Source organism: Ceratotherium simum, chromosome 5, assembly GCF_057802395.1.
Source record: "Ceratotherium simum simum isolate JZ-2026a chromosome 5, ASM5780239v1, whole genome shotgun sequence".
NCBI lineage: Eukaryota > Metazoa > Chordata > Mammalia > Perissodactyla > Rhinocerotidae > Ceratotherium > Ceratotherium simum.
Window position 1 is genome coordinate 83,381,992 of NC_141904.1, and position 15,620 is coordinate 83,397,611.

The window sequence follows — 15,620 nt, forward strand, 5'->3', positions numbered from 1 at the left end:
AGTTAGAAGGCAGCTGAATTCATATCTCTGGCAAATCTCCTTCACTAAAATCAAGATCTTTAGGGCTGGTCCCATGGCTTAGCGGTTAAGTGTGCACGCTCCACTACTGGCGGCCCGGGGTTCGGATCCCGGGCGCGCACTGATGCACTGCTTCTCCGGCCATGCTGAGGCCGCTTCCCACATACAGCAACTAGAAGGATGTGCAACTAGGACATACAACTATCTACTGGGGCTTTGGGGGAAAAAAAGGAGGAAGATTGGCAATAGAGGTTAGCTCAGAGCCCGTCTTCCTCAGCAAAAAGAGGAGGATTGGCATGGATGTTAGCTCAGGGCTGATCTTCCTCACAAAAAAAAAAAAAGAAGAAGAATTAAAGAAAAAGAATATGGGGCTTTTCAATCATAGAATTTCAAGCCAGTTATGACTCCCGGCTTCTTCCTCAATAAAATGAGTTGAGGATACCGGCACTATAATCACAGGGACGTTATGAGGAGCAGTGCAAGTAAAGTGCATTATGAAGGCTATTTTATTATTAGTTAATATTATTACTACAGTTGCCAACACCAATTAGTTGTCTCCAAGTGTACCCTCCTCCTCTCCATGTTAATGGTTGATTCCACTCTTCCTTTCCCATGATTCCTTCCTCCTAGTTCCGGCACTGTCTCCCCCTCCCACCCTACCCCCCTGCAGCCCCAGTGGTTTAGCCCGGCTTCCCCGGGGGAAACCCCGTGGGGTGGAGCTCGAGGTGTCTGCGAGTGGTGGCCGCCCCCTTCCCCGAAACCACTTGGATCGCTCCTCGTCGGAGGCGGGCCGGTCATCGTGGGGCAGGGCGCGAGTCCCGCGCTCCGATTGGCCAGAGCCGAAGTAAACATCCGGCAGAGTGGGGCGTGGCCGGAAGGGGAAGGGGAAGGCGCTGGCTGAGGCGGTTCGGGAGGTTCCGGGCTTGCGGTAGATTCCTGCAGGAGCCATGGGCCGGGCTGGGGCGCGCTGAGGGGGACGCGGCGCTGGGCCATGGCCGGCGCTCGGGCCGCCGCCGCCTCCTCGGCGGGGTCCTCGGCTTCTTCGGGCAATCCGCCGCCGCAGGAGCCGGGGCTCGGGGAGCTGCTGGAGGAGTTCTCCCGGACTCAGTACCGGGCCAAGGACTGCAGCGGGACGGGCGGCTCTAAGGTGAGTCCGGAGGCGCCATGAGCAGGAGAAGGTCCCTGGCTTGGGGATTTTCAGGGGGAAGGCTGAGGTCAGGGGTCAGAAGAAAGAGAGCGAGGAAAGTTCCCAGAGTCTGGACCCGGAGAGGAGAGGTCCAGTTTAAAAACCAAGAAAGGAGAAACTGAGGTCAGAATGAGCCAAAGGAGGACGTCCTTTTGGGTTGAGACAAGGGGTTTGGAGATCAAGGATCAGAGCTCAGGGGCCAGATTCAGAGATTAGAGAGGAGGAACTGAGAAGGGTTATTACCCTACATAAGGTGTAGGGGGCAAAAGTTACCAGTGTCTAGATAAAGCCTAGAGGATTCTTCCACGTCAGAGGTTAGAATGAAGGGCCACGAGTAGCGGGGGCAGGATGGAGGCCAGTGATGAACCGAGTGTGTTGCCTCCTTATACAGTCTCAGCATGACTTGAGACTTAGGCCCATCTCTTTCCTTCCCCTATAGAGCAGGAGGACAACCTCAGTCTCCTTATCACCAGCCCTGGAAGACTTCCAGTCTGGTCAGGCCATTCCCACCCTAGGCACTGTCTGGCAGTCCAGTAGGAATCTTGCTGACCCTTCCATCTCTCATTCCCTATGTGGTTTTGGCAGGCTTAGCACCAGGTTTTCCAGTGGGATTGTGTTTCAACCTGGGCCGTGAAACTCTGGTTTGGCTGCAGAAGTTACCTGTGCTGGGACATTCCGCGGTTGGCATTAACTAGTCTCTAGAGTAACCCAGCGAAGACTTCAGTAATGTTGGGACTTCCCCACTCTCCAAAACGACCGAGTATTTTTCAGAACTTAGCCTGAGGACCACCTGCTTTAGCATCATCTAGGGTGGTTGTTAAAAATAAAGATTCTTTGGTCCCACCCAGTCCTACTAAGTCAGAATTTCTGAGGATGGGAACCGGGAATTTGCATTTTTTAAACAGGCTTCTTAATAATACGCACCTTAAAATTTAAGGATTCCTGGTTTAAGCCACTGTGAGTTTTTTCTTCCCCATTGGTCTTTTGAGTGGCTGTAGTGGTCTGTTTTGCTGGACTCCTCTTCCACCTTACACGTCCCTGAAGATTAGAGCTGTCTTAAGTTATACCTGACTTTCACTGCAGCTGGCCTTAAAGCCTCCTGAGACTCCTTATCTCTTGCAAACTCTTCAAGATGTTACGGGTCTTATGCCTTTTTTCTAGTGCACCTTTCCCTGAACTGTGAACAAAACAAGCAATTTTAGGGAGAGCTGTTCCTTCTGTTTCCTAAGCAAATGGTGTGTAAAGAGAAAGCTTTGTCTGCAGCTTTGACTCTTTACACTAACTAGAGTTTCTAGGTACTGGTCTGTGGGTGGAGAATGGGGAAGAAGCTGGAGCCAAGGGAAGATAGTGGATTACTACCAGTTAAAGTAACCTAGAGCAAGTTCTTAATACTTTATGGATTATGGACTGCTTTGAGAATCTAGTGAAAGCTGTAATTCTCTCCTTCAAATGCTTAACACACATAATTTCACCACATTGTTGAGGGCTTCACAGTCCCTCCGAAAGTGTACCACATATGGGTTAATGAACTACACCTTTTTTTCTTTTTCTTTCTTTTTTTTTTTTTTGTGAGGAAGATCAGCCCTGAGCTAACATCCATGCCAGTCCTCCTCCTTTGCCGAGGAAGCCTGGCCCTGAGCTAACATCCATGCCAGTCCTCCTCCTTTGCCGAGGAAGCCTGGCCCTGAGCTAACATCCATGCCCATCTTCCTCTACTTTATATGGGACACTGCCACAGCATGACTTGACAAGCGGTGCGTCAGTCCGTGTCCAGGATCCGAACCTGCGAACCCTCGGGCTGCCGAAGCAGAGTGCGTGCACTTAACTGCTACGCCACCGGGTCAGCCCCTGAACTACACCTTTAGGGCCTGTGACGCAGCAATGTGTCTCTTCTCGGCATTGAATAGTAATCACAGAGGCACATGTCAGTCCCAGTGACTTCTCCAGGTCAAAAACTGCCTAATTCTCACACTCAGATCCACAGCATTTTTATGCTCAAATCTCTTCCTCTGTGCAGGTTGAGCGCATTGAGAAGAGATGTCTGGAGCTGTTTGGCCGAGACTACTGTTACAGCGTGATCCAAAATGTGAATGGGGATATCTGCGGCCACTACCCCCAGCACATCGTGTTCCTGGAGTATGAGAGTTCTGAGAAGGAGAAAGACACGTGAGCATCGTGTGACCAGAGTAGTGCATGTCTGGGGAGGCCTTGATAGCTCATCCCCAGGGCCAGGAAGACTACAGCTGGGCAGGGAGCTGGGCAGAGGCAGACTCAGTTTCCCCGGGTGTTAAGCCTTATTGGCACTTTTATTTACTTCAGGGTTTGATAAGTTAGATTGGCAAGGTAGCATGGCATAGACCCAGGGGTTGGGAATCACAGCCCTGGACTTCGATTTCACTCCCGCCCTAGAGCTCATTGTCCTAAGACAGCTGACTTCACCCTTTGCCTCTCTGAACCTCAGTGTCCTTTTTTAAGAGAATGTGGGTGGGAGATATGCTGTGTCAACGTGCTTAAGAGCACTTAATATATGTAGAGCTTAAGAGCCTGAGTCTGGAGTTAGACTGCTTGAGTTTACATGCTGGCTGCCCCACTTGCTGGCTGTGTAACTAACTTGGGCAAGTTATTTAACCTCTTTGTCTTTTAGTTTTCTCATCAGTAAGTCTCTACCTTTATTTAGAAAAGTGGCTGGTGCAGTCCCTGGTGATAAATGGGGTTGTTATAAGCCTAACATGTTTGTTGTAAGAATTAGAAGTAAGAGCTATTGGGCCAGCCCCGTGGCTTAGCAGTTAAGTGCGCGCGCTCCGCTGCTGGCGGCCCGGGTTCAGATCCCCGGCGCGCACCGACGCACCGCTTCTCTGGCCATGCTGAGGCTGCGTCCCACATACAGCAACTAGAAGGATGTGCAACTATGACATACAACTATCTGCTGGGGCTTTGGGGAGAAAAAGGAGGAGGATTGGCAATAGATGTTAGCTCAGAGCCGGTCTTCCTCAGCAAAAAGAGGAGAATTAGCATGGATGTAGCTCAGGGCTGATCTTCCTCACAGAAAAAAAAAAAAAAAGAAATAAGAGCTACCATTCATTGAGAGCCTACCCAGGCCTGAGTGCTTTCTGTGTGGTAACAGTTCATACCAGAGCAGACATAAAGCACTTGGCACAGGATGCAGCCCACAGGTAGTTAGTAAATGGTAGCAGTTGTTTGACACAAATAATCACAGCATTGAGCCTCCAGGAAATGCTTTATGTTGATCTCAAAGTTTGTTGCCCTAGTCTGCCTGCTTGCTGCTGATTTTCAGGGAATTCCAGGAACTGTTGTCAACAATATCTGTGAAAGCCTGGCCCTGTGGATGCAATATTATGATGGGTGCTACAGTAGAGTCACGCTGCAGAGTACAGCAGGCCCTCGCTAAAAGCATGCCCATCAGTGAACCCAGGAACTGGTTAGAGATTCAGAATCTCAGGCTCCAGAGCCGCTGAATCAAAATCACAGCATAACAAGATGCCTCCGTGATTAGTATGCACATTAAGGTTTGAGAAGCTGCTGTAGGCAAACCAGGAGAATGCTTAATTCTGCCTGCCTTGTGAATGTTTGGCAAGATCTCATGGTGGAGATCCTTTTGAGCTGGAATTGGAAGGATGAGTAGGAATTTCCCTGAAATGTCCTTAGGGACCAGCTTGTATTGGGACTTGATCATTAGGCCGAGGAGTGTGGACTTGTGAGTGTTAGTGGTTTTCTTGTGCTAGTATTCCCTGAGTACTCATTAAAAGCACAGATTCTAGGGCCCCTCCTAGGCCCTCTGATCAGAGTTTCCAGAATCTCCATTCCCAGAGAGCGTCCTAGATGAGTCTTACATACGCTGTAGTCTGAGAACAGCTGCTGCAGGCCACAGGGAGCCAGAGAGGCCTTTCAAGCAGAGGGACAACTGGGTTGGAGGAGTTTAAGGACTAAGCCTTAGTTTCCTCATCTGTGAAATGGGGATGTCTATAAGTGTGCCCGTCTCACAAGGTTGTGGGGTTCACTGAGAAAAATGAATGTATTAGAAAAGCGGATTGTATGTAGATCACAGAAATCATATCCTGTCCTTGGTTGTATAACCAAAGAACTCCCGGGATCTCCGAGCCTCAAGGATTGGGCTTTGTAGGGCCGGCCCCGTGGCTTAGCGGTTAAGTGCGTGTGCTCCGCTGCTGGTGGCTCGGGTTCAGATCCCGGGCGTGCACCGACGCACCGCTTCTCCGGCCATGCTGAGGCTGCGTCCCACATACAGCAACTAGAAGGATGTGCAATATGACATACAACTATCTACTGGGGCTTTGGGGAAAAATAAAATAAATAAATAAAAATTAAAAAAAAAAAAAAAAAGAATTGGGCTTTGTGATAGCCCTGTTATTTATGGTTCTTATCTCCTCCTAACTTCTTTCAGAGTTAGGTAAACTCACCTTCTGCAAACCCGTAAACTAAAGTTTCTGGACAAGAGCTCTTTTTCCTTGCTCTTGCCCTCCTCTCCACCTCTTCAGTGCTGGCTGCTGGTTTTGTGTCTGTGCCCTGATGACGCTCTGATATTAAGCTCAGCTGTAGTCAAGGTGGTGCTTCTCCAACTTGCCTTCGTGAATGAATCACCTGGGGCTCTGGTTACAATGCAGAATCTGACTTGGTAAGTCTGGAGTGGGGCCTGAGCTTCTGCGTTTTCTAACCAGCCCCCAGGTGGTCCAAACCCTGTAGTAGCAGTGCATTAAGGAACTCAGTCTTGGTTGCCTCACAGAAGCTTTGTCTGGAAGGAAACACATTCAGTGCTGATTCTGTCTAGCCCTTATAGAAAAGGAAATTAACGTGTCTAGTGCCTACTGTTCAGCAGGTGTTAGGTTTTCACGCACTAGTCCACTCAAGTCCTGCAATTGCCCAGTGAAGAAAGCGTGTCACCCGCCTTGTACAGATGAGGAAGTTGAAGGCCAGAGGAGTAATTTGCCTTTGCCCAAGATCACAGAGGTAGTAAGCAAAGTGGGGTTAAAAGCTGGGTCTTCCTCACTCTACTCCTTCCACCTGTCTGCCTTTTCTTTCTGTCACCACCTTGGCTCTCCCACCTTGTCTAGCAGGGCCTCACCTTCCAGGCCACAACCACTGTGGTACATCCCTGACCATAGGGGAGTTATTGGAGTTTGTTTTTACTTTTCACTCTTTCCAAGACCTTGAAGTGATACTGAGTGGCTCATGCCTGTGTGTTGAAGAGAAGGAAGTATATGCATGTTTAGGTGGAAAAAGTAGAACTTTTTGCTTCTTTGCATTTCTGGCTTTGGTGTTAATATAACACTAATTAGACTGAGTTAAACAGGGTGGAACTGGATTCAGAAAGTGGTTTGGTCCTGTTAACCTGCCTCCCCAGTTTAGCCTATCATCTGTGAATAGAAGCCTGGACAGGGGGGTCTCTGAATAGCCAAGAAATGTGTTTGTCAACAAGTGTTCATTGAGCTGCTGCCATGTGGCAGATCCCAGGGATCCAGTGTGAAGCCCTACCAAGTAGATGAAGTCCCTACCCTTAGGTCTAGTAGGTAACACAGACCAGTAAATACGGAATGACAGTGTAACAAGAGCCAGAATTAGGGAAGTACAGGTGAGCCATTAGGGGATAGTGGTTAAAGTTCTGCACCCAATGCTAATGTGTGTGTGGGGTGAGGGGGTTCTCCACACCACCAGTTTCTCGGACACCAGCTGAGTGTCCTACAGTTCACTCAATTCTGACAGTACCTGGAGATAGCCTTAGATCCCACAGATTAAGGCTTCAGCCCCCACTTCAGATGCCAATCTCAAGTCCAGGTTGTTGCCTGTGCTTCTGACCAACCAGCTATAGATTGGAGGTTCCAATGACCCCGTCCTTGGGTTTGATTAATTTGCTAGAGCAGTTCACAGAACTCAGAAAAATGTTTTACTTACTAGATTACAGGTTTATTATAAAAAGATATAACTCGGGAAGAGCCAAATGGAAGGGATGCATAGGGGAAGGTATGTGGGAAGTTTGGAGTCTCTATGCCCTCTCTAGGCACGCCTCTCTCCCCATAGCTGCACATGTTCACCAACCTGGAAGCTCTCTGAACACTGTCTTTGGGGTTTTATGGAGGCTTCACTACACAGGCATGATTGATTCAGTCTCCAGCCCTGTCTCCTCCCCAGAGATCAGGGGATGGGACTGGAGGTTCCAACCCTCTAATCACGTGCTTGGTTCCCTGGCACCCAGCCCCATCAGGTAACGTAGGGATTTCTCAAAAGTCAGCTTGTTAACATAAAAGACTTTTATTGCTCTTGTCACAGGAAATTCCAGGGGCTTTAGAAGCTGTGTGCCAGACACGAGACAAAGACCAAATATATATTTCTTATAAATCACAGTATCACATGGCTAAGATGTTGGGCTTCAGTGTCTGCCCATAAGACAGAATCTCAGCTGCCCTACTGACCTGTGCTGTGAGCTTGGGCCAGTGATTTCACTCGCTAAGCTACTTCCTCTGTAAAATGGGGCTAATGAGGACTGAGAGAATGTGGGTGTAAGACCTGCTTTTTGCCAAGTATCTATTAAATGATAGCAGCAGTAACATGTATCTCAGGAAGTCTTGGGGTTCATAGTAGGAATGATTAACCTAGTCTGGGAGTGTGGTGCTGGTCTGGGAAAGCTTCTCATTGGAAGTTATGCATTTTTTTGACAATACCTTTTTTTTCTTTGTTTGAATATAGTTTGTGTGTAAATGACACTCATGAAAAATGAAATCCAGTCAAATAATTCACTTAAATAAATATCAAAAGAAGTCTCACCACCTGGCAACATCTTGCCAGAAATTTCAGTGTCTTTATTACAGACAGAAATGTACAAGCCTACATTGAGTCATTCAAATATGAATATCATGTGACAGACACAGCTCAGTGCTTAGCACTGCAAGAAAAAGATTCTAAGGCCAAGAGATAATAACGATAGAAGCTAATGAGAACAGAAACTGGTTTTTTGAGTAGGGGAACCAGGAAAATGAACCACCAGCTAGTCTAACAAGAAAAAGTGTGCCTGCCTCTACATTAAAAGACTGCCCAGAACCCCTAAGAGGGAAATACTGGCATGTTCTCCACCTTGGTTTTGTGGAGAGTTTGCTGAATGGAAGGACTCAACCTGGGAGCATCAAATGCAGTTTAGTTTCAAGGCGTTAGAGCTCAGAGAGGACTACTGGTATGAGCTCAGTGAGAGTCAGTTACCAAATGGTGCTGACCAGATCTGTGAAAATGGCCTGGGGCCACCAGAGGTGGGAGGAAGACTACTTTGAGCAGTATTGTATGTGCTGTTTTATATTCCCATGGAGTCTGCGTTTAATTAGGCAATCGTTGCCTTTTTATTTCATAGAGAAACTGAATGAGAGGAAGGCAGCAGAATGTGGTTTTTCAGTGAGCCACGTGTTTTCTAGGGGCTGGCTGGTTGGCCTATGTCACCCTACAGGCACCTTGAAGAGACACCCAGCCTCTTTAAGTTTGTCATTCTTCCTCCTCCCTTCAAAAAAGAAAAGAATCTTGATTTAAAACATAACATCTTAAATCAGACCTTACAGAAAAATACACCATGGGAAGTGTAAGTCCTCTTACTTTACCTTCTCTTCTCTTTCCAAGATCATCAAACTGTTGATCCAGATTTTTATTTGAAGACCGCTTTTTTTTTTTTTAATTTTATTTATTTATTTTTTTCCCCCAAAGCCCCAGTAGATAGTTGTGTGTCATAGCTGCACATCCTTCTAGTTGCTGTATGTGGGACGCGGCCTCAGCATGGCCGGAGAAGCGGTGCGTCGGTGCACGCCCGGGATCCGAACCCCGGCCACCAGCAGCGGAGCGCGCGCACTTAACCGCTAAGCCACGGGGCCGGCCCTGAAGACCCCTTTTTAACTTCAATTTCAGACCCTCACTTGATAGTAGTTATATTTTCAGTAACTGCAGCTTGAGAATATATTTATGAAGGCTACTAAAAAATCAGCAGTGTTTTTAGAAGACTTTGTATTTTTGTTAATGGCAGCAGTATCCAGATATGCTTCAAAGGTGCCACAGATGTGGGGAGTCACTGAACTTAGTCCTTCTGAAACAATTATTTGTATGCATGTGCCATGCAATAACACGCAGATCCCTAGAAGGATTAGGATGTAGAAGGAATTAAACGCCCTCTAGGACTTGACCTGGGAGCTCAACCCTTGTAAGGAGGGAACATGAGTGTCTGCCCTCCCTTCTACTCAGTTACTCTGCATAGCTGGGATCACTTCCCAGGTAACTTTCCTGGCTCCTGTTTCTCTTGCTACCAGAAGCTCTGACTGGCTGATGTGGGGCCTTTTGCTAAGGATCAGTAGGTGAATCTATGAGAGTAGACCCTTGTTTTAGGGGTCTTATGGTTTGATGTGGGTGTAACTTGCTGGACTCCATTTCTAAACCTGACTCTTTCATGTTCTTTGGAAGCTCTCTTACCAAATCTGGGGCATTAACTGCCTCTCAATGCCACAAATAGCTTCTCTTTCCCCTCCTTTGCTCCAGTGTTCTCTGCCCCGTTGGCTATTTGGACTGTTAAAGATAGTTGGAATGTTGATGAGATATCAGAGGCTTATAGCTGTGTGGAACGGAGCCTTCATCTTATCCATCCCCCTAAAAGATCACAAAAATGGCCCTGTGATTTCCAGAGGATCCCCAGGGCACCTATCGTCTTACTCTGAGAGTGAAAAACTGGACACCCTAGACATAATTAACATTCAGTTTACTATGTATATTTCTGTTTTTTATATACCAGGTCTTCAGTTTAGCTCACTTTTTTTCATCTTAAAGATTCTGAAATTAGGATGACTTAAAATTTAATACCTATAATATGGCACTTGTTTCTTTTCCTGAAAAACTTAATATATCCATCATCTAGAATTTAGGAATTATAGCGTTTATTAAATTTCAAATGATTATTCACACAGATATATGCAGACCTAGCGTGTGGTCTGTGTGAACACACACACACCCACACACCCACACACACACACACACCCCTACAGACATACATACATAAAATGCTCACTTAGAAGCCAGCCTGACCTGCCTCTCTTGCCCATGTGTTAGGTTTCAGAGCACCGTGCAAGTGAGCAAGTTGCAAGACCTCGTCTACCGCAGCAAGACAGCCAGGTGCAGAGGACGGTTTGTCTGCCCAGTGATCCTGTTCAAGGGCAAGGTAAGACCACGCTGTAGCCTTGCACTCCCTGAGACCCTCTTCTGGGGTAACTGGCTTAATGCAAAGTATAGGGTCTTCTTGTTCTTGGCATTTGCTCCCTGAGTGTTGGGTGGTTACTGGGTGCCTGGTGTTGTGGGAAGTAGGCCCCAGAGAAACAGGCCAATTCTGATACCACCTTCAAGAATGAGTCTAGGTAGGGAAGGGATATTCACACCAGTGTTCCCCACCCTGTGTTCTAGAGCCAGACTGCCTAAGTTCAGGTCCTGGGTCTGTTACTTCTTGTCTGTGGAAGGCCTCCATTTCCACCTCTATAAAATGGGAATAATAATCATGCCTGCATCAAAGATTTATGGGCTAGAGTAGATCAAGTTAAGTCAATACATTGTTGTTTGTTCATTCTTTCAATCCTATAATTCACCAAGTATTTATTGAGTGCGGATTATGTGCCAGGCACAGTTTCAGGCCTAAAGATGCGTCAGCGTGTAAAGCAGACAAAAATCCTTACCTTCATGGAGCTACTATTCTAGTGACTATTGTTAATTTGGATCCCCAATATGGTTTCATTTCACCTATTTTATCATCATCCTTTGGTGTAAGTGATGTTCCCATTTTGCAGATGAAATGAAGGGTCAGAGTGGTTAAATAACTTCCCCAAGTTTACATTAGGCAACTAGAGATCTGGGATTTGAACCTATGCAAAACTCCCTCAGGCTACCAGACTGTAATTTAGTGTCACACGGTGTGGTGTAAGAGGAACTCAGAGGGGCAGCAGTGTGGACTGACAGACCGATAGCCTCGTTAAGTGATCAGGACTTGGCTTGAGAGTGTTGGAGGACAAGCAGAATGCTAATTGGCAGAAAGGGGTAGGAGGGTGTTCCAAGCAGGTGATACAGTATGGGGAAAGGCATGGAGGCAGGAACAAGAAAGGCCCGGAGACCTCCTTGACTGGAATGGAAGGTACGTGTTGGAGTAAAGCATGGAAGGGATTGAGTGCAGGAGGCCAGACACTGACCAAGATGTCTGTATTGGTAGGAGAGCCATTGTGAATTTTGGACAGGGAAATACAGGATGTAGGTAGCATTTTGAGGAAGTCCAGGAGAATGGACTAAAGTAGAGCCTGGAGTGGGGGAGGTGCGCAAGGACATAGTCTCTTTATTCATTTAGCAGATATCTGAGCGCATGTGCTGTGGTCCCAATGGCTTACAGACTGCAGCTGCAGTTACCCAGCATGCATGGTTGAGGGCCAGGGCAGGGCAGCGGGGAGGAGAGATGTGAGGCTTGTGTCGGTCCCTTAGTGTGCCTGTATTTCGTAAAATGGGAACAGGGCAACTGCGAAAGAGGAAGTAGGAAAGGAGACTTGGCCAAAGGCTTTCATGGACAGGTCGATTTTAGGGAAAAGTGTGTATGGAAGTTAAGTCCCAGAAATTGATCATCTTAAAGCTATTTGTTCCCTTACCCCTAGGGAAGTTTTTTGTTCCTGGAAGTTATTGGAACTCCAGTTTAAAGACTCCATCTTTGTCACTAGAAGTTACATAGGAAATACTCAAACCAGTGTTTCCCAAAGTGTGTTACATAGAACAGTAGTTTAAGGATGTGCTTGTGAAAAGCATTCTCTGTCAAACAAGAATGAGAAATACCGCATACTAGAGTGACCTGACCTCCAACCTCCAGATTCATAGGTACGTAGATATGTGTCCATTGACATAGTAAAGGCTCTGAGAAGTCATGTAGCAGGGTGACCTGTGTAGCTTTGTCAGGTCTGGTGTTTCTCACTCATTTGTCTGCAGGCCACGAGTAAGAAACTTTCCTGAATGCATTTGGGAAAAGCCGCACTGAACAGCTTAGTCTAGTGGCGGAGCTGAGTGGCAGATTATTAGCATTTACAGACGAGGCAGGCCTGTGAGAAAAGAGCCCTAGGCCAGCTGATTTCAGAGGGAAGGTGATGAGTTGCTTCAAGGGATTATTCTGAGGAGGCTTTGGCATTCTTATATGTTCATGAGGGCTTTGCCATTAATCCTGCTTTCTTCTCCCTTTGCACCTTCTTGTCCAGGTAGTGGGATATCATTTCATACCCATTAGCTTCTCTTGACTCGATCAGTGTTCATGTACTTAATACCTATTTACATATGGTTTATTCTAATTGTATGTTTGAACGTCTGTCATTTCCTCTCTGCTGTAATCCCTTTGAGGACAGAGGCCTTGTTTTACTGCTGTCCTCCTAGCACCTAGCTGAGTGCCCACCCAGCTTGTAAGTGCCCACTCAGCAGGAAGATACTGCTCTTGGATAAAGCAGTAGTGGGTCCTGTGCTAGGTTCTAGGGGACAGAGATGAATGAGACAGTCGTTGTCCTCATGGAGCTCAGTGAGTGGGGAAGGTAGGCAAGTGAACAAGACATTGAGAAGAAGATTGGGAAGGCAGGAGAATGTCCTCTGTGGTGAAGTGGAGATCTTGTCCTCAGAGATGTGTGGCACCCAGCAGGTACTTGGTAGCTGGTGCAGTCATGGCAGTGTTTATTACCAACACTCCTTCAGAGGCATCTGCCTCTGCCAGGTTGGGGAAGTGAGGTATGTTAAGAAGTGCTTGCTTCCTGCTTCCTTCAAAACTCAGTTCAGTATGGCTAGTGTGACTAAAGGACTAAAAGTTTAATTTTATTTCCTTTCAGTTAATTTACATTCTATAGCTGAAGCAATGCAGAATTTTTGTGGTTAAATACAACTTCATTTTGGGCAGGACTACATTTCCCTTTAAATACTGAAAATATAGCATCCTAGTTGAGGTGTGCTATAAGTATAAAATACATATAAGGTTTTAAAGAGTACAAAAAATATAAAATATTAATAATTTTTAAAGTGATTACATGTTGACATAATATTTTGGATATATTGGGTTGAATAAGATATGAAAATTTTTTTAAAACTCAGTTCAATTATTCAAGGGTAAGATGTTCTCCCATGCGGTTTTCTCCCCCAATGCTTGTATCTGGCTTTTAGACAATTAAAATTGGGACAAGTCACCTTTCTCTTTGTTTCCTCCTTTGAGAGCTTGGGAGCAGAGGTCAGCCACCTTTATTCTGAGTGCCCAAGTTGGTTACTATTAGCAAATCCTACAGAGTGATATTCCACGTGCAGAATTAGAGGCCATTTCTATTTAGGTAAATGGGGAGCATTCAGAATGCATCCTGCTTTGCAGTCAAGAGCTAAGCTTAAAGTGCAGAAATGATGAGTTATGAATTGTAGCCATGAGGCTAGGGAGCAGGGGTCAGGGGTTAGACTCTGCAGTGGGGTACAGCCTCCCCCAGGCATTGGCTCAGGACCACCCTGTGGAGTTTGGTGCCTTACTTGGGGAGTTGGCCAACTCGCCTGCTCTTCTCGATCTGCCGAGTCGTCTGGGCCCAGGTCTGGCTGCCTAAGTTACTGAAAAGACAAGGACAGATCAAAGGGATATGGGAGAAGAACTGAGAGCAGAAAGAGGTATCTGAACCTTGAAAAGAATTCAAGAAATGGTCTCAAAGCTCAAAAGCCAAAGAGGGGATGTGTGTCTGCTCTGAAAAGATTTAACAGAAAAAAATGCTAAGAAGAGTGAGATTTGGTGCCAGCAGCTTAGATGGTGGGGGAGGGTGGGCATGATAGCACATGCTGGCTGAGCTGGAACTCAAACAAGCCACACGCCCCCATTGTCTTGCTCTCAGGAATCAGACCTCCTCCCTTACTGTTAGAGTCTTAGGGGCTCTCAACCTGGGGATTGATATTTCCCTGCCACAGCTCTCTGCTTTGCTGATCCTAATTACTGGGCTGGTCCCCTTAGAGCAGGGGCTCTTATCAGGGGCTAGAGAGGGGTCCATGGATGGACTTGGGAGAGACCAGGAACCACTGGAAATGTAGGTAAACTATGGTCTGTACATTTTCATCAGATTTTCAAAATGCTTTTGGACCCAGAAAAGGTTAAGCAGCCCTCCCACCCCACCTCATTGCATCCTGCTTAGACCAGCAGGAATCCCAGCCCAAGTCCTTCTTACTGGGCTTCCAGGACAACCTTCCCATGAATCCTTTCCTGCCCCAGCACTGAAAAAGCGCCACCCCCCACCCCCCGCCCCAGGTTATGTCTAGGTTGCTTTTCTACTACCTGCCGCCTTCCTCCAGGCTGCTACCTCAGAAAGCCAGAAAATGACCGGTGGTTCCCAGCAAAACTGTTTCCTTCCCATTATCTTATAGGTAGAGAAGGAGAAGCCTTCAAGTAGTATTTTGCAGTCTTCCAGTGACTCACTTTACATTGCCAGGCTGTGTGACCCATTCAGAAATGAGCTTCACGATCTACCTGTCATCTCTCAGCTTCCCCTCTCTGTAGTGTATTCTCCTAGCCACCCTTACCGCCACTCCCAGCCTTTAGCTAAACTCTGGGCTAGTTTGCTTCCCTATCACCAGATGTCTCCTCCCATTCCCCCAGTCCTACTGCATCTCATCAAACACAGTTTATTTAAAGATGCACCCTTAAAATTAGATATTGAAGTTCATGTTAGTTGCCTGGTTTCTAGAATTCTAGCTATCAAAATGGTCCTTCAGTGATGAGGAAAAGAGTAAAAGAACATGTAAGCATAATTACAGCTACTTCATTTCCCTGGTAGAGTGGGGAGAGAAGATAAAATTTCTTTTAAAAAAAGTCCCAAAACATTTCTCCCTTAATTGGCCCTCCTGCTACAAAGGTTGCTCTGCTCACCCCTTTGCTAAACACTTCCAAATAATGATAAGCACACAGACTTGGGAGGTAGGTGGGTCTACATCAAATCCCAGCTTACCCCTCATTGTATGACCTTACGCCTTGCTTCACCTCCCTGCCCCCTCTCTCTTCTCTTCATCTGTGAAGCAGCAACAGTGTCTGCTGCCTGCCACATCTACCTCATGGGCTCGTTGTGACAGTTCAGTGAAAAGATGGTGTGAATGTTGCAGTGCCACGTCCAGCACACGTACACATGCAATAACCACCACATCTTATACAGGGACACACGTGACAACCACTGACTCTATCCATTACTGTTAGTAACACTCTGGTGCCTCATGTTTGGGAGAGATATCTCCTTGACAGAGGCTGTAGATTAAGTTCTAGGCGTATTTCAGATTAAATGTTGTGGCCTCGATAAAACTTTGGGGAGTGCTCCTGGACCCATTTTGCTGGCCTGGAAGAATCAGGAGTCCCAGGTGTTCCTTCAACTGTGTG

General features: G+C 46.7%; 1 protein-coding gene across 5 annotated transcripts in view; it reads left to right on the top strand.

The window, feature by feature from the left end:
* Positions 1 to 957: 957 nt before the first annotated feature.
* Positions 958 to 15,620, top strand: part of MTMR14 (myotubularin related protein 14) — a 46,585-nt gene continuing 31,922 nt past the window's right edge. For 3 of the 5 annotated variants that reach the window (XM_004443406.2, XM_087431424.1, XM_014797615.2), the window contains exons 1-3: positions 959 to 1,165; positions 3,222 to 3,370; positions 10,301 to 10,409. In XM_004443406.2, coding sequence (XP_004443463.1) covers positions 1,010 to 1,165; positions 3,222 to 3,370; positions 10,301 to 10,409 — 414 coding nt within the window. In that variant the 5' untranslated portion in view covers positions 959 to 1,009. Of the gene's footprint in view, positions 1,166 to 3,221; positions 3,371 to 10,300; positions 10,410 to 15,620 lie in introns of all 5 variants that reach the window. The other 2 variants (XM_004443405.2, XM_004443407.3) reach the window with 1 other exon arrangement.